The 27,716-nt window shown below is 37.4% G+C and overlaps 1 protein-coding gene across 1 annotated transcript in view; it reads right to left on the bottom strand.

Annotated features, from left to right (window-relative positions):
• Positions 1–27,304, bottom strand: part of LOC139740308 (endoplasmic reticulum aminopeptidase 1-like) — a 61,539-nt gene extending 34,235 nt beyond the window's left edge. The window contains exons 1-2 of the mRNA XM_071650894.1: positions 26,532–27,304; positions 2,396–2,687 (exon numbers count right to left, since the gene is read on the bottom strand). Coding sequence (XP_071506995.1) covers positions 2,396–2,687; positions 26,532–27,304 — 1,065 coding nt within the window. The remainder of the gene's footprint in view (positions 1–2,395; positions 2,688–26,531) is intronic.
• Positions 27,305–27,716: the final 412 nt, after the last annotated feature.

The following is a 27,716-nucleotide window of genomic DNA, read 5'->3' as shown; positions in this document are numbered from 1 at the left end:
TGGCTGCAGGAAACAGAACTACTTTGAAATTGTACTCTGTGTACCCTGCAGATATGAATGAGTCACTGGCATGAGTTTGCATGGAAGCATAAAGAATCCTTGGAGAGGAGAAAAAAAAAAGTCTCGACATATAATTGATATTTCAATCTGAGAGGGGAAAATTTTCAGCAAACGTGGCTCATCTTACCCACAACATGGGCAGCGCCTATCTGGTACATATCATGTCTTAAATGTGGTACATTGCAGCCCTCAATTCTCTACACTATACAGGTTTTGAAAAAATTTACTGTGCAATACCATTTGCATCATATTATCAGACTGCTGAATGTGACAGCTTTGATGAGATATAAAATATGTTCTATGACTACTATCTGTACTATATGTATGCCTTTTGGCCCATGAATTATCAGTTTTCTTTCTTTCTAGGAACTAAAGCAAATTTTACATACAATACATGATAAAAGCTTGCATGTGAAGTCTTGTCTGACAAATGGGTTTGCAATTTAAGTTAAAATAAGCCAATATCTGTTCCAACCATGTTTCTTTTTCCTACAACCTTCTCATCCACATCTATATTATGAATGGCAGCAACTGCCACTAATATGCCAGTCATGCCCTATAGGATATGTAAGTAATACATTTCTACACACCTGCTCAATGGTCAGCTTTTATGGTTTTTAATAAAATTTCAACAATTTTTAATGCCAAGGCTCCAAAATGAGCTTTGTACAATGAATGTACGGGTAGATTTCAGGTATGTTTCACTCAAGACTGACATTACCTTGTCTGTTTCATGGGGGGAAAAAAATGGCATCACATCCTTTAATGCATTGCACATTTTTCTGATGTGTGGTGCCATAGAGACGAAATCAATCTACAGTCTCCAGAGTGAATCTCAGATTTCACTGAGTATCCACATGCAACCGTTATCAATATTTGTGGAGATAATGCATGTCTGTGTGGAGAGGGCTTCTCCTGGGTATCACACTTTATATTCTGCATACATTTCTTTGTCTTCTCCTGCTGGCTGCATATCATTGGGGAGCCACGGATGGAGAGAAAAAAGTGCTACAGTCTTTCATTTTTTGAAGAAAAAAAATGGTAGAAAAAAAAAGACTAGTATTGTGAAATCAATGAAGTTAATCTAACCGACTGATGATGAATCAGAAACTCACTAAACCATTGCAGTGTACAACGGTAATGAAATACCAAATGTTTAGTAACTGTCCATCTGTGAAAAGTCTGGATATGACCAAGGAGGTATGAATTCTCTCATACCTCCTTGATATGACAATCTTTGAATCCTGTTTTCATAGCAACATACACTGTTTGTAAAATTCATAAATGTTACTATCTAGACAGTACAACACATAATAAATTCGTTCGATATTCTACACCTGTGACCTTTCATGGATTTAATTTCTTATTGAATTGACAACATATTAAATTGGTTCGTTCGTTTGGTTGAATCTTTGATACCAAGAGCAAAACAGAAGACCACATCCCAAACTTGTCTAACCTTTTATATGTGCCCAGACATTAACTCAACTTCCCAAACATTTTCATCAGCATTTAGCATTAAAGGGACATTCCAGACGATTTTCATAATTTCACATCATGTAGTACATAAATTGACAACTCCATGTATTGGTTTGTGGGAATTCATTGTGGTTCTAGAGCAGAGAAACAATACTTTGAAAAATCTTAACAAATTACACTGAACAAGGATGATGACATAGGAGGTTCACATATTTCAGAAATGTAGCAGTGTAATTTTATTACAATACTGCTTGCTTGTGAGTTCACCTGTGGTATAATCTATGCATGCCTTCTTCTTTTGTTCTGCTTCCTTGAGCCCCAACTCATGCATTCTTATGGTGACTCTGCCATGTCATCATCCTTGTTCATTGCAATATGTTTTAAATTTTGAAAATATTCTTATTCTTCATTCCAATTATCACAAATTCTGAAACTCTGTCCTCAGTATAACTAATTCATAGTTGTTCAAATGTAAAAATCTGAAAATCATGCGGAGGTCTCCTTTAATACATCCAAACTTAACCTAGTTGTAAAGTTAGCAAGCCCATTCAGATGTAGTACTGTGTCTCAGTCCAACAGGAAAGTCATGGTAATGCGAGGGATTAGGGGACAAGGTAATCTGAGCTACTCATTTGATAGCACCCAGTTTCCAGACAAACATTGAATGTGCCAATCAGCAATGGAGAGCACCCCAGTACGTATGCCAAAAAGTAAACTAAGCAGTTACTATTTGAAAACACAAACAAACCTGACAAACACAGCAAAATTAAGATATCAACCGTGATGATAAACTGTAAACAAACCACTGGCACTGATTATCATCTACACATGTCTCTTTGGTCCCATGTATTCCTACCTGTGTACCACTGCTGGTGACATCACTGATGTTCTGAAAGTCACAAACGACAAACGCCACAAGATAGGTGCTCATCGGAACGGTGGGCTGGTAGATGTCATGGACCAAGTTTTGGTCTCCTCCTCCTTCGTGATGGGGGACTCCCCTTTCTGAAGCCGGTGTGTTGAAAAGTGTTAAGTACTGTGGGTTCCGTATCATCGTCATTGAGAAATTGGCCTTCAGAGCCGGTTCGTCGAAACACGGGAACGCTTTGCGGGCTGCCGTGGCCTCAAACTGAGTGGTCGCGATGTTTCTGTGTAAACAATGCAAATAAGGAAAATTTCATTAGTTCACAGCCAAACTGAAAACTGAGTTTAAGTTCAAAAGGATACCAGCAATAAGTCATAGATTGGATTGCACTAACACAACGCACAGTGTATATTATTTGTGAATGAACACAGATGCAATGTAATACCCAAGTTGTTTAAATCTTATGGTAATAAATTTTTTCACTAAAAAACAAAAACAACAACAAAAACAAAATGTCAGTCAACCTCTTAGCAATTTTCAAATGAAGTGGATTATGATAGCTTTAAATCCAAACAGATTTAAATATTAAACTCCAAATTTCATCATTCATTTCTCTCTTCATTCTTATAATGACCAATAAGAATTTGGTAGAGTGTCTTCCATCCCAATGCTACATACTGGAAAAGGTTTCAGTTGCAGGACTAATAAACCCATCAACTGCAAAAATTCTGATGTGAAATAATCATGAATTAATGTAGAATAGTACGTCAGGTTAAAAATTCTTCCTACATCATAGAATATCGTAATACCTTTTAGAAGGCTGACCTATAAATTGTCCTTGTAAGGTATGGCAGAATCTGTGTGTCAAACACGTACTGTCAAGCATATCCACTCGCACATGTTCACATGGTAAATGGAATGTACAGAAATACAATAGGTAGTGAAAGGGCAAGTAAAGGGAAATTCCAAGCTGGGTAAAAGTTTGTCTGGAAAGAAAAAGTAAAATCGTACAAGCATAATAGCATTTTTTTGGGGGGTCAAAATTGGGTAAAAATGAGGAAAGTTTGAAATTGAAAAGTTTTGCTAACTTCTGCAAAACAGTTCTTTCACAAATTATATGAATATTTATACGCACATGATGAGCTGATGATGTAAATCATCTTAAATTTTTCAGGGATTGTGTAAAAAAAATTGAAAATTATTCAATTTTCTGCAAACAATTAAGAGTAAAACATAATGTTACTCTTGGCTGAATAACTTCAAAATAACGATCAGGCAGATATATATCAGGATTTGATTGATACTGAGGCATAGTCGCATTTGAACCTCACAAAATAAAAAAATGGAAATTTCAATGTTTTTTTAACAAACTATATATGGCAAGTTGTGAGGTAATGACATCATCAGCTCTGACACTCATTTGCATATTCATATGGACTGTTCAAGAGGCGTTTTGTGAAAATTAGCAAAACTTAACAATTTTACAATTTCCTTAATTTTCATCCGATTTTGGTCAAATTTTCACTTTTTTTTATTTGACTAACATTAAAATGGTTTAGAATTCCCCTTTAAATGTCAGTGTGTCTGCTCATAGTCTCATCAGCAGTCAGTCAGTTGTTCATGGTGAGCATACTGCGCAAGAAATTCACATGTATTTGTATGCCTTCCCAGCCACATCATTTTATGTAAGCATGCCCCCAAGCCTAACCCTTTTTGAATGCATGCATTGAATAACCATTTGGGTCATGAAATCGATTTGAGAACCAATTACGTGATACATGTGACCCAGATGTGGATGCCTAATTGAGAATTAATCTGCAGGCCACTAGCCTCATCAAATCACTCCAGTATCCAAAAGGCATACCTTGCAAGTAAACATAAAATCTACATTTAATACTGCAGAATGTAAGCTTTGCCATATGCCATATCCTGCATACACATTTTTACTTGCAAGCCAAATCTATTCAGCATTCATGAATGTGGTTATAAGATTGGCAATTACAGTCAAATAATCAGGTTGGAGATGCCAATCAGATGACAAATAAAGCAAAGAATCTGATGACTATTTTCCAATTATCTTCAGGCTAATGTTCACACCTCTTGCTTTCTTAGAGACAGAAATTTGTAATGAGACCTACACACCATTCGTTCTGCACAATTCCCGTTATAGCTGTACATTACGGAATACTCATACACTGTATGTAAAATGGCACAGGAAGCAGTATCATCGAATCCCATCTCTCTCTCTCAGTTCTCTTAATAAACAATTTATCTTGAATGATTAATGCCTGCTGGGAGACCGTCTGAAAATCATCTGCTCTGGTTTGTAATTCAAGCAGGCACAAAGAGGATCTTCTCAACAAAAAGATGTTGTTTGTTTGATCTGTCTGAGAGGCTGTCTAGTCGTTTTTATCTTTTTCAATCCCTTCCTTCATATCCACTGCAAAAATAAATAAGTTAAGGAACAGAAGAAAAAACACACACTTACAAGTCAAGGGTGTATTGTATGTGAGTAATGCAGGACTGCACACATTCATTATCACAATCAGGAGGTTTTGAAAGCTTTTGTTAAATGTACATTGCAATAGGTGGTATTAACCCGTTTCACACTGAATTCTGAAATGCTCATAGACTTTAATACAATGGCCACCAGGTTCCCGTACGGAACAGGTTAATTCAGGAAATGAAGGAGGCAGTCACATTATTTGCCAGGACGTAAAAAGATAATTAACTTTTGGGAAGCTTCTTGCAATATCAAGGGAGACTTGGCAAGCCTGGTTAGGTTGCAGTAGAAGGTAAATGGGTCATAGAGCTCTAGCTCTTCAAACCCGAGTAATCTGAGTTTTCACACCCTATTTGCAAGGTGCAGAGGGAACAGAGAGATGAATACACTGTACTGTATACGCCATATATTTCGCGAGTCTAAATTTTCGCGATCGTGGAGTCCTGTACTGAATGGAGAAATGTACCATCATACATCATATTCACATTGGGATCAGAGTCAATATTTTCGCGTGTCTTTAATTTCGCTAATAGCACCTAACTCGCGAAATTCGCGAAAATAAAAACCTCGTGACATATTCGGCATATACAGTACATTTCTTGTGAATGAATTTTCAATTACCACTTAATGAATTATTCCCAGATTTCAATGCTCATGCCAATAATTTTTAATACTATAATCAGCACAATTAAGTTTTTTTCTGGTGATAATGTAATTACAAGTACTGTATATGCTGAATATTTTGTGAGGTTTTTATTTTTGTGAACTTCGCGAGTTGATTACTAGTTGCAAATCTGAAAATACGCAAAAATATTAACTCAGATCATGACATGAATATGACATGACGCATGCATTTCTTTGTTCACATTTGACTTCACATTGGCAAATTTAACCACTCACAAAATTGTTGGAAAGTCTTGATTCACACAAAATTAGATTTGCTGAACATACATGATGTATTTACAGGTATATTGCCTATTCAACAACTGATGTTGTCAGAGTTTTAACTACCAAGTCACTGAAATGGCATCTCTGAATTTTATTTTGTAGAAAGACATATTGAATTGGTTAGGTTTATTTGATTAACACGATATCTGAAAAAAATATCCTCCAAATTACAGATCTGAGAGGAATATTTATTTTCATCATCTTCAAAACTGTGTTGCCAATTAAAGGATTAGTTATAAACATAGTGATTTTGAGGGTTTTGATATTTCCACAATTACATAAACAGTGGTATATGATAACTGTTACACATTGTATAGGACCCATATGAAAGAAAAAATTTCATTCTAATTTATGAGACACTAATGCTAAAAATGAAAAAAAAAATCTTGAAATAGACAACAGCATCAAACTATGGAAATATGATTTCTAGGAATGAATGGGTTGATGAAATAATAATATACATAATATATGCCATAAATTTTGCAAAGGCTTTTATTTTCACAAATTTAGCACGTCGGGTGCTATTTGCAATGTTAAATATTAAATCTGCTCCCTACATGAATGCAATGTGCACATATACACTTTTTTGTTCATTTCTGTACTCAATGATCACAAATTTCACTCCTCACAAAATTGTCAGGTGGTTCCGATTCGCGAAAAATTAGGCTCACTAAATAATGGCATATTTATATGCGAAGTCTAGGGAACGAGATCACATTGCATTACACCCAGATGCATCTTATTCCTTCATAGGTGACTGGCGTATTTCAAAGAAATAAACAAAAATATACACATACATGTGCAAATGTGTGTCTGTCAAAAGTATTCGCAATACCATAGCAGCAAACAATATGAAGACAGAATCCAGACACAATAGACGAGTTGAAATTAGCATGGAGCCGGTATGCACCTGAGGTGTTTTGCTGAAGCAAGATATCCTCATCAGCACAAAAACATTTCATGGAAAATTTCAGGGTTTGGAAAATTAGGGAAAGTACCTCGACAGCAAATTATAGCAGTGGCATCTCATCAAAATTCACTCATATATTCCATCACCCATGTCTCCCCTTACCCTGTGGAATAATATCTCTTACACAACCATGGTACAGTCCGCCCACAAAAAAAAAAAAAAAAAAAATTAGCTATCTGAAGTCCAGGCAAGACATCAAAAACAAATCCTGTTTCTTCACACCACCATTCTTCACAAAAGCATTATATTTCTCTATTTATAGCCCGTTCGGGTGAAATGATGAAATAATATCAGAACATAACGTAGGGTGGCCTAAGATGGGACCAACTCGACTATAACGGCATACAGATGAAGCAAGAGGCTATGCACTCAGTGACACACCTGTTCAAAATATACCCCTACAATAACATTTTTGAATTTGACATCATAAACTTAATATATTTTTACTCATGCTCAGTTACCAGGCAACAGAACAAAGATGCACCTGTGTGTAATTTGTCACAATCTTTGTCTTCCTTCATTACTGAAAAGAAGTATTGACGACTGCCTACCTCATCAATTTATTTGAGTAACGGGAGTAACTTTGTAAACATACACTTGAATATAAATGTATGGTCTGCAGTTTCAATGTATATGTATATAAAGTAAGGGCACTATTAACCATTTGCAGATGAAACAAAAAACCCAGTTTAGTGCTTCAAAATCGTTCTGAGTTTAAGTTTTTCTGATTTCAGGATAGAAACAACCAATGTAAACATTTGAATCAGTATAATCAATGTTGAGTATTGTTAATGTGAACAATAGTTATAATAAAAATGCTTACAGACTAAACCATATCTACAGTTGCATTTTATTGAGAAAAACGGTAGTATCTCTTTATATTTCAGGCTTCATTGCAAATTTTTTATATTGCATGATGTTTTGTGATACAACTGACCTACACATATGCATCAAATGTGATAACTCACAATTTTTGAAATCACTCCCAATGGTAAACTATACATTAAACATGATTTACACTACTGATCTGATTGGAAGAGTTTCCACTATGCTCACCGATGAAATTACTGTCACATACTCCTTAAAGGACAAGTTCACCTTCATAAACATAAGGATTGAGAGAATGCAACAATATTAGTAGAACACATCAGTGAAAGTTTGAGGAAAATTGGACAATCGATGCAAAAGTTATGAATTTTTAAAATTTTTGTGTTGGAACCGCTGGATGAGGAGACTACTACAGCTTGTGAGTCATATGCGTACAACAGTATAAAGAAAATGTAAAAGAAAATTTAACATATTTTCACTTTTTTCGCATAATAAAAGAGCTCTTGACTTGCCTCTTTCTAAAGGCAGGGGGAATAGTATTGCCCATAACATTTGTCGGTAACGAGTCAGGGGAATGTGTACTTTTTTCAAAAGATGGAATTTTGTGAAATTCTCTTTATATTTTCCTTATATTGTTGTACGCAAGTTATTCATACACTGCAGTAGTCTTCTCATCCAGCGGTTGCTGCACAAAAATTTTAAAAATTCATAACTTTTGAACGGATTGTCTGATTTTCCTCAAACTTTCAATGATGTGTTCTACTAATATTGCTACATTCTCTCAATCCTTATGTTTATAAAGGTGAACTTGTCCTTTAAGTATTACTATGCATACCGAGAGCCAAATCTCCTATCATAAGGGAGAATGAATAAATGTACTTAACTCAATACTCTACAACCTCATCATCTAGTACCATCACATTATAAACCATGAGAACGAACTGTGATGACTGTAAAGGGTCTGATCATTTTCTTGAGACGGGCTGTACTGCCTACAATGTGTGAGCGTGTATGATGCCTAATGAGGTAGTCTATTGGAATTGCTCTGACTGTGGATGCATTAAAATTCAATTTTAAAGAGGTTGGGAATGGTGGCCCCCTTCTGGCCCCCCTAGGTCATCCTATCGGGACAGCTCATGACTCTGCCACAGTGACCCCCACACCCATCACAAGAGCATTGGAATAGGCAGGAGAAAAACAAGGTGAGGATGTTGATGTTGTCGTTACGGCAGGCGAGAGGTGGCTGAAAAACTCACAAAACCCTTTTAGTACTTTGCGACACTCCTCTATTCCACAGAATACTCCTGAATTATAAAAGCACGATCTACTCCGTTAGAAAGAAATGGAGTTTTATGAACAAATGTCATGCCAAAATGCAGCCAACACAACTTTTGTTTCTACATGCACATACAATGGATACAAAGATTTCCAGCTTTAAAAATCTGAGTAGTATGGTCCTACGTCTGGTATTGTGTGAAAATGAAGCTACACGAAATACCTACCTGCTGAAAATCATGAAGACTTGGTTTGTTCGTCGTTTTTTTTTTTTTTTTCCTGGAGAAGTAATCTGACAATAACAAGGAATTTTTGTTTACGAGGACCAACATCCAGTACATTTTGGCATAAAATGAGGTATACGGTATCAATTCAGGCTGCATACAGTTAAAGGCATACAGACCCGGTGGTTTAGTTGAATGAGTGCGCGGAAAGAAGGCGCAAGCTTCCTACAGACACCTACGCAAGGACTCGTCTTTTGCGCTTGCGCTTAGACCCATTTCCACGAGTCCGCTGAACTGGGTCTATGCAATTTAAATCATCACATGGTGGTATTGAATATTCATGAAATTCTGAAGTGATTATAGGGTCATTCCTAGGATATTGCTGTATAATGTAACATCACTCCATCACATCACATCACATCTGATACGGAAGTAGAGGACTGGTCCTGTAGTATTCCGGTCTCATCATCTTCAACTTTGTTGCTTTATGTGCGTTGAGGAGCAGAGGCTTTGAATTTTTCCCCCCTCCAATGTCTGTCTAATAAATCTTTGAAATTATTAATCGAGGAAGCTTCAACAACATTAGCAGGCAATCTGTTCCAGTCGGCAACTACTCTCTGGCTGAAAAATGTACTTCTCAGTTCTAATCTTGAACGTTTGGTGAAGAGCTTGTATCTATGACCTCTTGTTGATGAGTGGATGGCTGGTTCGAAAAACATGTCACCAGAAATCCCCAACTTTCCATTGAGCAATTTATAAACAGTAATCATGTCGCCTCTTCGTCTCCTGTAGTATAATGAGTGTAGGTTGAGTTTTTCCAGGCGTTGTTCATATGACAAACATTTGAGTTCAGGAATCATACGAGTGGCTCTTCTCTGCACTCTTTCAACTTTGTCAGAGTCCATTTTATATCTCAAGTGCCATAAAATGTTGCCATACTCCAAATGAGGTCGAACCAAAGATACGAACAAAATAGGAAGTATTTCCGTTGTCCTTTGTGAGAATGTCCTGTGTATAATCCCAAGTGTTTGATTTGCCTTTTGGACAGCTGCTGAGACATGTTGATGGAAATTTAATTCTTCATCTATTATAACGCCAAGGTCCTTTTCCTGCTTGGTTGCTTCCAACTCTACACTATTCATTCTGTAGTTTTCCCTTGGGTTATTTTTTCCAATATGAAGAATCTTGCATTTACTAACGTTGAAATCAAGTTGCCATCTTTTACTCCATTCATCAGCATGAGTTAGGTCAGTTTGAAGTGATTCCTGTTTTGAGGCTGTACTGACATCACCGATGATTTTGGTGTCGTCGGCAAACATAAATACTGAGTTATTCATTATATTTGGCAAATCATTTATAAAAATAACAAAAAGGACCGGTCCGAGTACACTTCCTTGCGGAATTCCACTGCTAACTTGACTCCAGTCTGAACTTTCACCATTTATCACGACTCTTTGTTCCCTTCCAGTTGTGAATGCTTTGATCCATGAATACAGTTTTCCATCAATGCCATAAGATATCAATTTTTTCAAAAGCCTCTCATGAGGAACAGAGTCGAAGGCTTTACAAAAGTCTAAATATACTATATCAATAGGAAACCCAGTATCAAGTTTCTGAGTTATTTCCTCCATTGCACAAAGGAGCTGAGTCATACAGGACCGTTTTGGAGTGAATCCATGTTGACAGTCTGAAAGCAAGTTATACTTCAAAAGATGCTGCATGACCGCATCTCGGACTAGACTCTCCATCACCTTTCCAACAACAGAAGTTAAACTTATTGGCCGATAATTCTCAACACATTTTTTACTTCCCTTTTTATGTATAGGAGTTATGTTGCCTAGTTTCCAGTCTCTGGGAAGAAAGCCTTCGTCCAGCGACTTGTGGAAGACAATTTGTAATGGAACAGAAATAGACCGTGCCGTCTCCTTTAACAATCTTGGATGCATTTCATCTGGGCCTGGAGATTTACTTGCGTTCAAATTTAACAGTTTCTTCTCCACCCTTTCTTCTGTGATAATCAAACTATCTAAAATAGGTCCAGCATGCTGCCAGTCAATGTCAGGCATATTAGTCAAATCTTCTTTCACAAATACACTTGTGAAAAAATTGTTCAATAATTTTGCCTTTTCACTATCACTGCTATGACAGTTTCCTTCTTTACTGACTAAATCACTAATTCCAGATCTTTTCTTTATTTTTCTATTTGCATATTTCCAGAATTTCTTTGGATTTGTAGCCACCTCTTTTGCTAATGATTGTTCATACTCTCTGCACTCCACTACAGAACAGTGGAGTGCAGTTGAATATCAGTGCAATTGAAACATGTATTGTTCATATACTACATCCATTTCTTCAGAGGTCAAATAAATAGATTTTTTTTTTTTGGGGGGGGGAATGAAAGAGTAGCTAATGTCAAGGTAATTTACTCTCCCTATCACCACAATTGATATTAAGTGTAAAATGCAAAGGATCATGACACAACAATCTTTTAAGATTTCTCTTTTTACTCTGTACAATTCACTGTCCTCTAAAACCTTTTCAGGAACAAAGCACTTCCACAACAGCTATGAATACTTTTTTTCCAAATTTGTATGATATCATATATCTTTTGTGCCATTACTAAGTACTTCTTTCTACCCTGATCAACGATAACTACATAAAAGAAAGATTCCATATTCCCGGGAAGTTGCTCTATACTGTTCTTTTGGCTTCACTAAAATCTAAGCAGGTTTTTGCTAAAAATAGCGGACAATCAATCTTTTGCAAAGTGGCACGGGAATAGAATTAAACAACGGACAATAGAGCAATATCATTAACAGTCTACAGAGGATAAAAACTGGCATGGTAAGTAATGCCATCATGAGGCACATGCTTCAGATCTTCTTTGTATTTCCCTCCAGTGCCACATTGAAAGGCTTCACTCATTTATCTCAGCAATTAAACTGATATTCATTTGCAGGTTTTGCATTACTCTGTGGCTTTAGTGCATGCCAAGCGATGAATTTCACAACATCCAAATACAGAACTCAGGATGCTGTCTGTTTATTTCTTTCATTCTATTCACCTTTTTTTTTTTTTTGGAAGGGGGGGAGTGGGTGGAGGGGGAGGATGAGATGTGACATTTTAAAGCATCCTCAGTTATATGAATAGGAGGAAACGGGTTGTGTCGCCTCTCCTTACAAAACTAAATAAGGAACGAAATCAATACGATGCCACATGTTTATATGAAACACAGAAGTTCGACATGATTTGGTAGATTTACAGATTGAGCAATGAATAACTCACACCAAAGCAAAGAAATTCCTTAGTTACCATTAAAGGAGTGACAAATAAAGAAACTGCATTATTAAGTGTAATACAATTTTTATGTTATTGTGATGGAAAAAAAAAAAAAACGAAAAAGAACTGACAATTTTCAAACCCGATCTCAAACTCGGAAGCAAGATCCAATCTGTTAGAGGGCAATGCACTGTCACCTAATGCTACAATGGCTGACGATACGAAATTCCACAAGATTGGTAACAGAGCACCAAGGGGGTGATCTGCCCTACAGCCAGCGGAGTGCCATATCCAAAAACACATTTCATGAATATTTAATTCCCTGGCAGGGTAGACTTGAATGATCTGACGATTCAGAGGGTGATGAGTCACCCCAGTGGAAAGTGGATTGTGAAATCCAAGAAACATTATGGCTCAATCTTATGACACATCAAATATGTGGACATTCTCGACAAGGTCTCTTGGTATATTCCCTGTGGCTATATGAATAGTTATAATATGTTAATGCGAAGAAGAGTGTAAAGAAGACCTAGGGACAGATTTTGAGGGAGAATATTTGATGATAATGTTCACAGTATTCAAAATATGATACAATTAACTTGTCAGCAGCTGCTTTAAATTCAAGTTGTCTTACTGGAGAATTACAAAGACTGCAATTAATCATGCTGTAGTATCAATACATTGTGAATGAGTACAAATGGGCTATTGTACAAATATATCAGATGATATGAAAAATAACATATTTGACATTTATGAAAAGATAGTAAAAAAATACTACAGAAGTCCAAAATGTGTAAAAGCAAGAGAAAAAAAGTCATATTTGAACTAAATGTACCAATGTTTCATCAAATAGTAAAAGACCCCGAACTTAAGAAACAAACAGAAAATTGCCTTGAGCGTTGTCACATTTTCTACTCCTATACAGATAAACAGAGTATTTGAATTTGTATTTCTTTTTCTTCTATTTCTCCAAAACTGTCAACAGATCCCACTCTCAGCTCTAAAAGCAGTCACTTCTGATTCCACTCGCATCAGCTTTGAGTATATAACTTCTTGCACTTTTCCAGGGACACTGAAAATGCATCCATAAAACATACAGTCATGATGATGGAAATGTAAAAGTATGATGAAGATTTGATAAACCTATGCTTCTGATTATTCTGCACATATTTTTACATTTATCTCATCAGACCCGTCTAGTTTTGCCCTCCCTAACATTTCATAAAGCTCTCTGATGCAGTTCTGAAAATAAAAGGTGCCTTTGTTTCTCCTTTTCAAAGTAAAACAAAAACAAAAAACCCTACAGCTATACAACCTTTGAAAGTCAAATGCCCGAACTTATATTAACTCTGCCTTGTTTTACACAGCATGTAATCTCTCCACCCTAATGCCGTCTGGCACTGAGATAGAAAGCAATATGGCTACAATAACTTTAGCTGCAATAGAACTTTGCCGAACACAGGGTGTGGATTGCCATCATCCTGACTAGAAATGTCATGTTTATTGCAAAGAAAAAAAAAATCACATAAAGATATTGCCATGAGCTTGCCTATCACTGACTGTTAACAAAGGAAAAGAGAGACCCCAAAACCAAAATCAAATATTTTGTTCCGGTATGCCTGCAATCAAAGTCAACAAACTGATCAAGAGACCCTGTGGATTAAAGGCTCACCCTAGTATAACTAATATCCCTTGCAAAGCACTGGCATGGACGGTGAGTTTTACACAGCTCCATCAGTTCTGAATTTAGATGATATTTTTTGAAATCAGAATAAACCTTTTTCATTATTGCCCAACCCCTTGGCACTCCTGAAATCCACATCGGCTCAAAAAAGGGGAGATGTCCGAAGATCAAATTCTAACCAAGTTTGGTTGAAATCTACCATTCAAGAAGATCAAATTCTAACCAAGTTTGGTTGAAATCTACCATTCCATTTTCAAGACTGTGAATTTTTTATTTTTTTTTTATTTTTAAAATCAGAATAAACCTTCTTCATGATTGCCTAACCCCTTGGCACTCCTGAAGTCCACATCGACTCACTTTAAAGGGGAGATGTCCAAAGATCAAATTCTAACCAAGTTTGGTTGAAATCTACCATTCCATTTTCAAGACTGTGAAAACATAGAAAAGTCAAAGACTCAAAACAGATAACATGCAATGCTATCAAAATTAATTCTGCTCTGGTGAGTGAAAAAGACCTACATCATAGTTTCTTTGGCAAACGTTTGAAACAAAAATTCCACCCTGATAATATGTTGCTTTGTATGAAAACAGGGAAAAAAAATCAGGGAAGTAGATCATTGGGAATTTAGGAAAAGAACAGACACAAACACAAAGTTATGAACTGTTAGTGTTCAGAAAGTATAGACAAATTGGCAACTCTGTGTAATGTCTGTGTTTAGCAGCTCTTCATTTGTTTTGAACACACAATTTCACTAATACAATAATTTCTTTAAAATATTTGGACACAGACAGAATTCATCCACAGAGAATGACATTAAAAATGGTATTTTGTACCAAGAAAGGTCTGAAGAAAATTTCTCTTGGGATAAAAATAAAACCAGCTGACTTTTTATAAACAGTCCAAATGGAGAATTGTCTTACTCTCTAAACTATATCAGTTCAAAACTTTTTTTGTGTGCATCTGATTTATTTCTGAAGTTTTCACTGATTTCCCAACTCTGTTTTTGTTTTCATATAAAGCAACATCAGGCATGTATGGAATTTTCCCTTAAAAGGTTAAAATTCTCATTTAATGAGAATTTAATGAGACAAAAGACAATTCACATACCCACTGCCACAAACCTTCATGAAATTATCTCGGGAGTGGAACGATATATACCTTTGGCCATGGGGAAACTATTGGAAATCATTGGTTATAGACCAACCAGGGTACCAGCACAGTTCATATCTACTGAAGAAAAGACTGTAGGAATTATGTGCACTGTACTTGGCATGGAAGCAAAGATGCAATATTCTCTGAGGACATGCATAAACCTCCCCTAAACCTTGGTGATCACCCGATGCTTGATGTAAGGTATCAATATATCAAGCAAGCACAGCATCATGCCATCTTGGAAATCCATCACCTACACACTTTCAAATCAGTTGATACAGGTAATTAACACTCTTGACTCGTACAGGGAGCACATACATGGTAGCATGTGAACATGAAATGGATAGTACAGGCGCCACCACTTTAGCCAGGACAACGCAGGAGCGAGACCCTTGTCCTGATTACAACTGTAATGATTACAAGAGATCAGAAATTTAATGGGCTCTATACATGGGTTTTCACATCACACAGTAATTCACACACACGAGTATATGATTAAAAAGATAATACAGAAAAATTACTATAACTTTATTGTGAAGTAAGAGCAGCATATGGTTTAGGCTGGGCTCAGCATACCATGTGGACTCTGTGATGCATTGTCTAAAAAGAAATCTTACATTACAGTTGAATATGCCTGAATTCCAGTAGATTCCACGACTTCAGAAAGGTTGTTCTAATACCCAGGGTTGCATTACATTTCTTGAATTTCCTCCTCCAGTAAGATAACCTTAATATTAAGTTTCTTTGTCAAAAAATTCGAAGGAAAATGTATCCTGTTTAAATGTATTGTCCTATTACTCAGTAAAACTTAATGTACCTTCGGCATGCTACGGTGTAAAGATAATCGATCTTAGTCCATTTTAACAATGTCGACTGTAACAGCAAATGCACCACACACGGCCATAAAAAGTGTGTATAAGAACATACTGCAATCTGCAGTCTACGTGTTTCTCGTATTTCTGCTGTCACAAACTGTTGCCCTATCAAGGGTCAGCGGAACAAAGTGTCATGATACAGAATGAATGAACAAATAAAATGTATGTCCATTATGTGGATGCTGTAAATTAAAGGCATTAATAAGCATGACAGATACAGGTCTGAATACATGATAACAACACTATAGTCTTATCTACCAAGGGAAGATTCTTTAGTATTTTCACTGCTCTTCCAGAGTGTCCTGTCATATATCTCTCCTCCAACAAAGCCACATACCCATTTAAAAATAAAATAAAATAAGAATAGAAATGACTAACCCCATATCTATATTTTGATGTTGAAGCAACCTCTGTATACAGTGCTCTCATTGCGGGTGTGTACCACACTTTTATAAGTTCATCACATTTTGCCATTTTAAACTGTAATGTGTGCATGAAACCATCCTACAAATTTTCATCTATCTATCTATCTATCTATCTATCTATCTATCTATCTGTCTGTCTGTCTGTCTGTCTATTTATCAGATACAGTTCAACAATGCTTTTCATCGATATGACAGGTGCAATGTCCCATTCTGATAGATTTTTCTACCAACTATGATGAACTTCTCAACTTTTTCTTGAATCATTGCAACAAGAAACACTAAAAGATATACTTTTTTTAATGAAACAGAATAAAGTTCAAGTTCAAATCTGGACATTTGGCCCAAGAATATCCCGTATAATTTGGCAGGAAATCCAAAAAAGGGACAGATAACAGTCAAAGATGTTGAGCGATATTATGTTCCACTATCACTGTTCTCCTGTTATTTTAATCATAATTACATTTATCGACATACAAGAGAAATATGCCCATTAACAATTTGACCTTTTCAAGTGCAGTAATCACCGTCACACATGGAATGCTCTGTTGTGAAAAGTTATGGTGAAATTTGTCTCTACAAGACATGGTGTTTACATGACACAGCCTCGAGTAGGGATCTAGATTGCACTTGGTGATCAAGAGGCGACCCTGCTGTCGCATTCAGTGGTGATGAATTGTAATCACGGCATGAAGACGCTTCGCCGAAACAGACAATGACAGTCAATTTGAGAAGCCAATTGAAGGCACATTTAAAGGTCAGTTCAGCTCTTAGTGCCAATGACCATCTGCGGTACACAAACTGAGATATTGGCTCATGGCACACGACTAAAGGAGCAATTTACCTCTTGCTCATATCAAAAGTAATGAGAACTGAACTTCAATTAATTACCAATTTGAGGAGCGGTACAGTGATGATAGGACATTTTCATTATATCTATTAATCATTAGAAATCCTTCTCTGGGTGACGCTGAATTTCATTAACCGACTCCTCTTTTGACTGTTTCGCTATAATATCGATAATAATACATTCCACTGTAACTAAGGTTAAAGTGAAAACTAAGTTTCGGTAAGTGCTTGAGAACCCGTCTAGCACCATTTCATTTTTGCTTGCAATATATCGAAAGAGTCCACTAAGAAACTTACCTGGCTGACGCGGTTTGCCGGAATGATGAGTCGGTTTGGAGTATTTTGAGAAAAATAATAATAGTAGGAAAACCGACTTTTATTCCAGAAGGCTCCAGACTAACTCGGTCTCGGGAAAAATTCGACCCTACTTCAGACAATTCACACGCAGTAAGTGATCGCCACATTCTACTGGCCACTGCATAATACCAAATGAGGCCTAACTGAATGGACAGGAAAGTGCGTGCTAACGTAATCCTGTACAAAACAAAACAAAAATGACAGCGCGCGGTCCTCAGTTGCTGAGACGCGCGGTCTTTGGAGCTTTTGTTGTTGTTTATCAAGCGCCTTTGATTGTTTTAGAGGTGCTTGATAGGCACACTAATTTTGCATGCGCGCAAAAGAGGTTTTTGATGCGCGTGTTGTAACAACTCGGACCATTACTGCGAGTAGCCAGAACACGAAGCGCTAGTTTATACAGGCCGCTCCCATTGGACAACACTGTACAATCAGAGGGACAACCATTACAACTCATCCCCCGCCGTCAAAGCGAAGCCGAGTTATCCCCGAGTCCGAGTTTAGCCTGACCCCGTTCGGGTAAGTTCTGAGACTGAACCTTTTTGGTTAATATTTCGTATTTTCGTCGTTACCCATCGAATATCTTGTAATAACATCGTTATCCTGCACATTTCCTAAGCATACGTTCACATTTGGGAGCGAAATTTGACAACTTTTGCAGGCGTACCAGAACTTTGTTTGGGCTTTAAATACTAGCCATGCTTTATTATGTTTTACAATTGTCATCATAGAAGAATCATCAGGAATTATCTTGAGGTGTTTTATCTTTAAATGAAATACAGTAATTTTTCACAGTAATCAACATCCTATGCTAACTTCTATACTGGTTTCGTAGCAAATTCAAATTTCAAGCATGCCTTTCTGACAATGATTCTTCTTAACCTAAAAGCTTGCCTGAGGTTTGTCTACCACAGCAACAACTAATGTATGCAAACTGCATTCCAAGTATTGGAAAGTGTTTTTGAGGTACAGGTTAAGGGTCGCAGTGTAAAAGCGTCACACATACTGTCCTGAAAGATGACAATACGAATGTGCAAGATCAATTTTTTTTTTTGGCTTGCAAAAGATTTTGCCGCCGCTCACCAAGTTTCTGCCGGAGCCTGAAAAACTCAACATGAGGTCACACCATAGAGCCAGTACATTTAGCTCCATGGCCATACATTGGCTAAAGTGCCATCACAAATGACCCATTGTTTGAATAATCAGAGATGAATTTGAACATTTCCTTTATCATTTGTCTATCTTTGCTCAATTTCGGGGCAGAGTAACACCTGCACAATAGAATGGCTCATTTTAAGTATACATCAAGAGCGAAGTAATGTCCATAAATTTGAATATACCATATATGTTTCTCATAGTGAGCTGGCATATTCCAAGGTCTGTGGCTTGGTTCTGTTTCACCATGGACCTGTTTCTGTCAAAAGCGTCACAAAAACATTTTGGACATACTTTCCTGCTTTGATCCAGTGTTGTCCACCGACAGCCAGCCTGGATAAAAACAAGATGGCGCTTTGAGAAATCTAAAAACTACGTGCGCAGAAGATAGTAATAACTCACTTAAATCAAGAAAAATGCATGTGCAGTTGTAGTGTATATTGCGAAATCATTGCTAAAGCAATTTTATTTGCGAAATGCAAGTACTTTACAAGAAAAAGTAAATAATTAAGCAGATTGACTGTGAATTGTAATCTATTTTTCCCCATTTGTCACACATTGTTTCAGAGTAAACATGGGCAGTGACAGTAGACGACATGCTTGTCTTGCCATTCAGGGATGTTACATGCATGGCCGCAAGTGGCCGCTTCACTAATTACCAATTTTGTGATGCAAAATTTGTCCTTGTTTCAGGTTTGGTGCTCCCCATCATTGGTGTTTATTCAAAGGCAGTTGAGTCTGAAAAGGCACCTCAGCCAAATAGGACCGAAATGAGGGAAACCGGGTTCTTTTGTCAATGATGATGCACGATTACACAATCGTCATTGTCCAAACGTCTGAATGTACTCATTAAGATGCACATAATCAGGTGGCGGTGGTGAACATTGGATCAAAGAAAGACCTCCGTTCATGGTCCATATGTGTAGTAGGTACATGGTTTCACAAATAAATCAGTTGATGAAGCTGCATGCAATCAAAGCTCGACATTGTGAGTACATGTACTTCCTCCTCCCTCTCTTCAATCAAAGCCACAGAAACCATGTCTGAAGTTTGGTATTTGATGTAATTCACGGTTACACGCACAGACATCTGGTTTATTCAAATCCGCACAACTGAAGCAGAAAACAATTTCCACTTCTTGCAGGTGATGGCTGACGGTGGCAGGGGGCGCCGTTACTTTGCCGCAATATCTCGAAAACTAATCAATGCTGGATGTTCAGTGCAAAGAGGAAATGAGATATCCTAAAAAACAACTGCATGTATAGTTGTCTTTGTTGTTGCTATTTTTACTTCAAAGAGGCAGCAAGGACAATTGATAGTCAACAAAATTCAAGATTCTTTCTCATATTACGTTACTTGCTTACATGCAAACAAGTTCCAAGGAAGGTATACAAGTAATAAAAATCCTGGCATATATATGTCAAGGAAAAATATTCTGAAAGAAAAAAAAACGACATGCCTTGCATATTGATAGAAAGCTACAGTGTATACAGATTATATCAAATACGAGAGAGTGTCATCAGTAACACTTCCAAGGTCATTGTTACACTTTCTGTGAAGTAAATGTGTACATATGTATGAATAATGCCACACTTGAATTGTCAACAAACTGTGGAAGTCACTGACAGCTTCTTGTAACATCAGAAGGAGGTCCCCAGGTAAGAAATAGCACAGCGTACACTCATTCCGAGACGAAAACCATGCAGACAGCAAAACAGCAGTAATTGCTCGACGATGCCTGTTGCAGGATATTGGGTGACATTTTCAAGTGACTGTCAGGGACATTGATGTTGCAACAATTTGCTAATGTTCTACACGACAAATACAGTGTATAGATATGAACTTCAGTATGTGTCCATGAGACAGCAAAATATATCCTAATGAGATAGGCCTTCAGTGTTACCTGATGCAAAAGGAACTGAATTCAAAAGATTTACATGTCTTTGTTGCAATGAAAGTGTTAATAAGGCTGTCATGGCCGTCTGGGTCTTCGTTAGTGGCTATTCACACTTGTAACATTTACCCCGGCATACTTTTGTGTTTCATTAGCAGAGTAGCTTTATGCTCTCGAATGATTGACAGTTGCATATTTGTTTCCGTTATCATTCCATCAGACAGAAGCAGGGCATGTTACAGGCATAAAATCCGGCTTTGTAACTGGATATGGCAGTCCTTTTCTAAACCTTGTTTAAGATAGCTAACACTTACACAGAAGTCTCCACTTCACAGAGAAGTCTACATGGCGAAAGGACCATTCACACCTATGGTGAAAAATTGCAACAGCATACAAATTGTGACATGAAGTTGAAAAGCAACCAGGTGCCTGTACCAACAGTGATTAAAAACATTGCCATATCAAAGAAAAGAATTTTTTTTTTTTCAAAAAATCATTATTTTTTCAAGCACTATTTTCTAACTTGTATTTCCATAAAGACAGGGAGAGAGAGAGGGGTTCTAAGAATTACAATTTCTATGGACAAAGTCTATTTAGGATTCTTCATCTACTATACAGGCCAATTCTCAGTAATACTGGGAAATACCACTGCATTAAAAATTGATAAATATTTGAGCTTTCCATTCAAACTGGAACAAAGGAGAGAAGAAGTAAAGTTAGACATTTTGTGAATTTTTGTCTGTGCAGTGTCCATGAGAAATCAACTTGGCAGTAAACTGCACATCTAGTTGCAGGAATGCAAAATTAGAACAATGACAAATACACTAGTCATTCATTTCACTGTTCAAATTACTGGTGAACACTTGGACAGAAAATGAAACAAGTTCCTCTTTCTGTAAATGGACTCTATGCAGCACCAACTGCATTAAATCAACTACATGATTCATTAATAAAACACTTTTTGGTATCAGTTTAAAGAATGAGCATTTATAATTACAAAAACAAAAAAAGGCATAAATGATGCACTTGACTTGTTACAGTATGTTCTATTTGTGTTTTATTTTTGTGTTTCTAAAGTCTGTTATTAAGTTTGTATCATCACTTCACAGTCAGTCTCCCTTTTTCATCCAAACCTAACTCAGAAAAAACTAGAAATGTCGCTAAGGTGACTGCTATGCCTCCGCCATAATGCATGATTCTCCTAATAGGTCTATAGTACATGTGGACAATGCATAATTACATTTTCACAATATTGGCAAAATATTGAAATTTCATGTTTGTCACAAATGTGTTGAATGTTCACCTTCCTTTACCTAGGTTTAATTAGATGAATAGGAGAGCATGTATTTGGGGATTCAAGGACTTTAACTTGACTTTGACCCATTCATAAGTGTATGAATACTGTAATTTTCAAGGTATGGAGAAAAAGTGTAATTTCTGTATTGAAAAGTACACTGTTACCATTTTCTTTTGGCCTTTGACCCTAAAATTCATAGGATAATCACTGTCAGGCAGAACATGCATAAATATGTAGTAAGTTTCAAGATAACTTGAGCCACTTCTGAGATATGGAAGAAAAAGTTAGTTCAGCACTTTCCCTTGATCTTTGACCTTTTGACCTTTGAGGCAAACCCCTGCCCCCCCCCCCCAAAAAAAAAAAAAAAAGAGAAAAAGAAACTTTCCAGATAATCTAGGTTATACATGCATACACCAAGTGTAAAAAAAAAAAAAAAAATTGCTGGCATTACATAAATATGAGGGAAATAGTAACAATTTGAAGTGTTGCACTTGACCTTTGACCCCTGACCTTTGACCCTATGAACCCTAGATTCTCTAGATAATAACTGCCAGTCAGTACATGTTTATATACTATGTTCCATGAAGATACCTTGAACAATTTCCAAGGTACGGAGAAAAAAAGCGAAGTTTTGATATTTGAACTTGACCTTCTGACCTTTGACCTTTGACCTCATGACCCAAAACTTTCACCAGAGAATCTTAATTGGGTAATACATGTATACACTAAGTTTCAAGAAAATATCTTCAGGCATTGCATAGATATGGAGGAAATAGTGAAATTTTACGTATTTGACCTTGACCTTTTGACCTTTGACCTTGACCATGTGCACCCAAAAGTTGATAGGCACAACTTCACCCCCTAATACACATACATGCCAAGTTTCATTAGGATACCTTAAAAGGTTTTGATAGTTACCCTGTCCACAAAATTTATTACGGACGGACGGAAGGACGGACGGAAGGACGGACGGACGGACGGACGGAAGGACGGACGGACGGACGGACGGACAACCCGAAAACATAATGCCTCCGGCACCACTTCGTGGCGGAGGCATAAAAAGGGGAAAAAAAAAGGAAAAAAGATGGAGGGTTCTTTGTTTTGCCTTCAGGGCCCCAAATAAAGCACCCTAAAAACAGCACACTCTATGCATTATGTGCATCTTGTTTTTCACACTGCAAATAACAGCACAGTGCAGTGCACTATCAGCACTGACACATTTGCAATTTGAAGATATTGTATCTAAGAGAGCAAATGTTTACTTTCAGGCAAATACACTGCCACAAAACAATTCTACAATGTTTGCTGTTTATCTGTAAAAACAGATGTATCCAGAGAGCTTTCAACACTGTTACAAGAACACAAAAAGATACTTAATGTGCGTGCATGTGTACCATTACAATATTGGGAAAAATACAAATCTTGCCCTTTTGGAAGATAACGGTCTATATGGAAGTGATACCAAAATTACATGTACATAAAGTATTGAAAACTTTAAGGCAGATGGTTTTTGAAATTTGATTCAAATGCTAATGTAGTCATCTGATTTGCCAGATATCAAGGGACCTATAACAGAAATTCACTCAAATTACCTCGCAATTAGGACTAAAAATAACAAGTCACAATGATACTATGAAAAACATATTCCCACACCTAGAAAAAAAAAAAATCCTCACTTTTGTGGCAAGGCAACATTAAACGGGGAAAAATGAGAACTTAATTCATCAGCAGCACGAATAAGAGATGACATAGCTTTTGTTGCTGATCGCAATTTACACATAATTTTGACAATCATAGATGCTTGGGACACAGGGCTACTACTTCCTTTAAAGGACAAGTTCACCTTCATAAACATAAGGATTGAGAAAATGCAACAATATTAGTAGAATACATCAGTGAAAGTTTGAGGAAAATTGGACAATCGATGCAAAAGTTATGAATTTTTGGAATTTTTGTGTTGGAACCGCTGGATGAGGAGACTACTACAGCTTGTGAGTCATATGCGTACAACAGTATAAAGAAAATGTATAAGAAAATTCAACATATTTTCACTTTTTTCGCATAATAAAAGAGCACTTGACTTGCCTCTTTCTAAAGGCAGGGGGAATGATATTACCCATAACACTTGTCGGTAACGAGTCAGGGGAATGTGTACATTTTTCAAAAGATGGAATTTTGTGAAATTTTCTTTATATTTTCCTTATATTGTTGTACGCATGTGACATCTAAGTTATTCATACACTGCAGTATAGTCTTCTCATCCAGCGGGTACTGCACAAAAACTTCAAAAATTCATAACTTTTGAACGGATTGTCTGATTTTCCTCAAACTTTCAATGATGTGTTCTACTAATATTGCTACATTTTCTCAATCCTTATGTTTATGAAGGTGAACTTGTCCTTTAAAGTTCAGCAGATGCTCAGAGCTGCTGTGAAGCTGCTCATGCATGCCCCAAGGCACAGACTGCAGCAACAAGTAACAGCATGTTTCCTTGAATTTCCTCCACTTCTTCTCTTCTCCATCTCTTTTCATTATGTAAGGAGTGATGTACAATGCCTCTGGCATCACTGAAGGCATTCGGGCATAAATAGCATCACCGATATCTATCACACACAGAGACACAAACACAGAGACATATGGACAGATGGACACACCAACAGACACAGTAACAAAGATAAAAGGAAATATGAACATAATTATGCAGACACAGAAACATACAGAGATAGCCAACAGACACACAGATGCACAGACACATAAACAGACACACAATACACACACAGACATACATACCTACATATACAGTACTCACCCCTTAATCAGGACGAGTCGGGAGACAAGTTATTCTCCCATTTAAGCGATGATCCCGCTTAAGCGGTGACTGATATTGGCCTGTGCATACAACACAACATGAAGCCCAGTATGTGGGCATTACACTAAACCATGCACAGTCGTCAAACCCGCTGATAACCACAGCAACAAGTACACTTGTGCTACGACACACAAACACAAAATGGCGGTAAGAAAAGACACAGCAGTCTCATAATTTTGGCAAATGCTTCATCGGAACAAACCTTCATTCACTTGACCTTCAAACTAACCCTTTTTTACGTTGTTGTAACATGTTAACAACATGCACATTTTTAAAGATGACACTGATTGCGACCATCGTACGAACACATTTTCTCATATCTATGCCCCCTTGTCACACACAAGCACACACACTGCATGCATACTATGCATGAACAGGGAGAGTGTGGGCCCCACGCGGGGAAGGTGACTCTCTGCATCGCACTGAAGGGGTACAGTGTACAATTGTAAGTGCATGAGTAGAAGCTGACGCTCAATAAGATGACCGTCTATGCACTACATCTCACTGCCTAATGGCAAATGTTTAGATTACAGTCGGCATTTAATCTATTGGGAACTGGTAAGAAAATAATCTTTCTGGCAAGGAAATGGAATCCCTACAATTATTTCTAAGGATTTACTTACCATTTATTAGACATTAATGGTGAAAAATGGGAGAGTTTTAACCAGATTTGACCCAATAAAGGGGTTCATGGTTCTGGTAAAGCTGTGGAAATAACAGGTGAAAAATTTGTCACATGAAGTTTTGTTGCACTTAAGCGGGTTCCCACTAAAGCGGTTCCCGATTAACAGGTGAGTACTGTACAACAAATTCGGCTCAGGGATACAGTTGAATCTATGATTTACCAAAACATCAGAGAATTAAACTATGCAAAACATATTAGCATGAAGTGAAATTCATAGCAATGCACAAAATTATGTTTGTAGGTGATCAATTTATGACCGCAGCTTATCGTAAACATCCTGCAAGAGCTCCCTAGATGGTTTGGTTTCAGTTCCATTTCCTGTGTGTACGTGCATACATGGAAATAAGCACTTCCCTGTCCGTCTTGCCATTATCATCTATACAAGACCTAGTTGATAATAAATGATATAAAGTGGGTTGAAAGTACTGTAAAGCAAGATATTTTCGCGACATGAAATTTTTGCAAATTGGAGCTGACTGCCTTTAAACGCGGCATGAAATTTTCATGAATTGCCACTGGCATTCAATGCATATTGTGTAAACAAGAACTATCGAGTGCATTTTGATTACGCAAATCAATGCACAGTTCACTCAATTCCATATAACAAAGTTCAAATAAAAAATTACACATGCAAAAACACAAAGTAAGCTTAGAACTTTTAAAGAATCCTTCAAATATTTGATGTGCTTATCACTGATAGAGTCTTTCACGCAAAATGAACTAAGCATTGTCTGTGATTAGTTCAACTCTATGCTGTGATGAACCTGTCTTCATGGTTAGAAAAATGTCGGAGAAATACCATGTTTTACATGGTCAATGGGTAGGGTTACTTTAAGTGCTGTAAATGTGAGAAGTGTAATTACCGTGTAACTCCGTCCACCTTGTAGGAGCTGCGGTAGAAGCCATCTAGGCCACTCTCAAGCCCGTAGGAGAACTCCAGTGTCAATTTGCAGGAAGTCTGGGCAGGCAGTGGACGGGCAAAGTGCACCGATATCTGGTCATTCTGGGTGTAAAACAACAGCTTGGTCACCTTAATTGTAGAAGTCTCCTGGCCAGCAAGCTCGACCTCCTCTGGCTTTTGGACGGTCATTCCTTTGGCATGGAGGACAATGAACTCCACTGCCTCCTCCGTCCGGAAATTGATCTCCACCCGACCCGAAACGTTAAAGGTTGTCAGGTTTGGATGCAGAAAGATGTTGTAGGAGCTGGGCGTGGCCGTCTCGGGGAGACGGATGTTGCTCCATGGAAACGGTTCTCCATTTGTGGCCGTCGCCTCTGTGGGGGTGACTGGAGCTACTGTGGATGCCTTGGTTGTTGGTGTCTGTGTGGTGGTGATGACTGGAGTGGTTGCTCTTGGAGTCTGTTTTGTCTCCTCACCTTCTCCTCCATGCTTCTCCAGTTCATAGATTGTCAACACTGAAATAAGCAGTAGCACTAATAGCATGACAACCAGAACCACAATTACTTTGTTCTTTGTGCAATATGTGTTTGGGAGTCGCACCCGCGACTTAGTCCTCGCCCGCGAGGGTTCGATCTGAACCTCCACCTCCTCCCGTGGCTGGAAGCTGTCCGGCTGGGAGTCCAGGTCGAAGGTGTCGCTGGCATCATCACTCTGCAGCTGTCTGTATGATGTCATGGTGAAAGGCCACCCTGAGGGGGATCTACATAAACCATGAAGAGAATATGCAAGAATCAAGCTGTGTATATAAAGAAAGAGTGAAAGTGTAGAAGACGATGCACCCTACACTGTTTGTCCAGACAATGCAATCAAAGTTGATATGCCCAGCTGTTCTAATAAATAATGAGTACTTTCTGCTTACATTGTGATCATTCTTGTCTCCAAAAAGTCCACTGTACATACAAACTTGAAATTCAAATTTCATGCATACTTTTGATAATAAAGGTTGACAAGCAACAACTTGCAATCCTGCCTGATTGTCCATGGGCCAAGACTCGAAAAATGTGTTATTGGTACCACCTGAGGTGGCAAAACCTTTTTGGTGTCATTTTGTTTGTTGGGCATAGATATGCTTATCAAGCTATGATAG

This window comes from Diadema antillarum, unplaced genomic scaffold, assembly GCF_040938485.1.
Source record: "Diadema antillarum isolate AM-2024a unplaced genomic scaffold, OU_Dant_1.0 seq00000847_RagTag, whole genome shotgun sequence".
NCBI classification, from domain to species: Eukaryota; Metazoa; Echinodermata; class Echinoidea; order Diadematoida; family Diadematidae; genus Diadema; species Diadema antillarum.
Note: the sequence above shows the minus strand (reverse complement) of the source record. Positions and strands in the feature narration are given on the sequence as shown.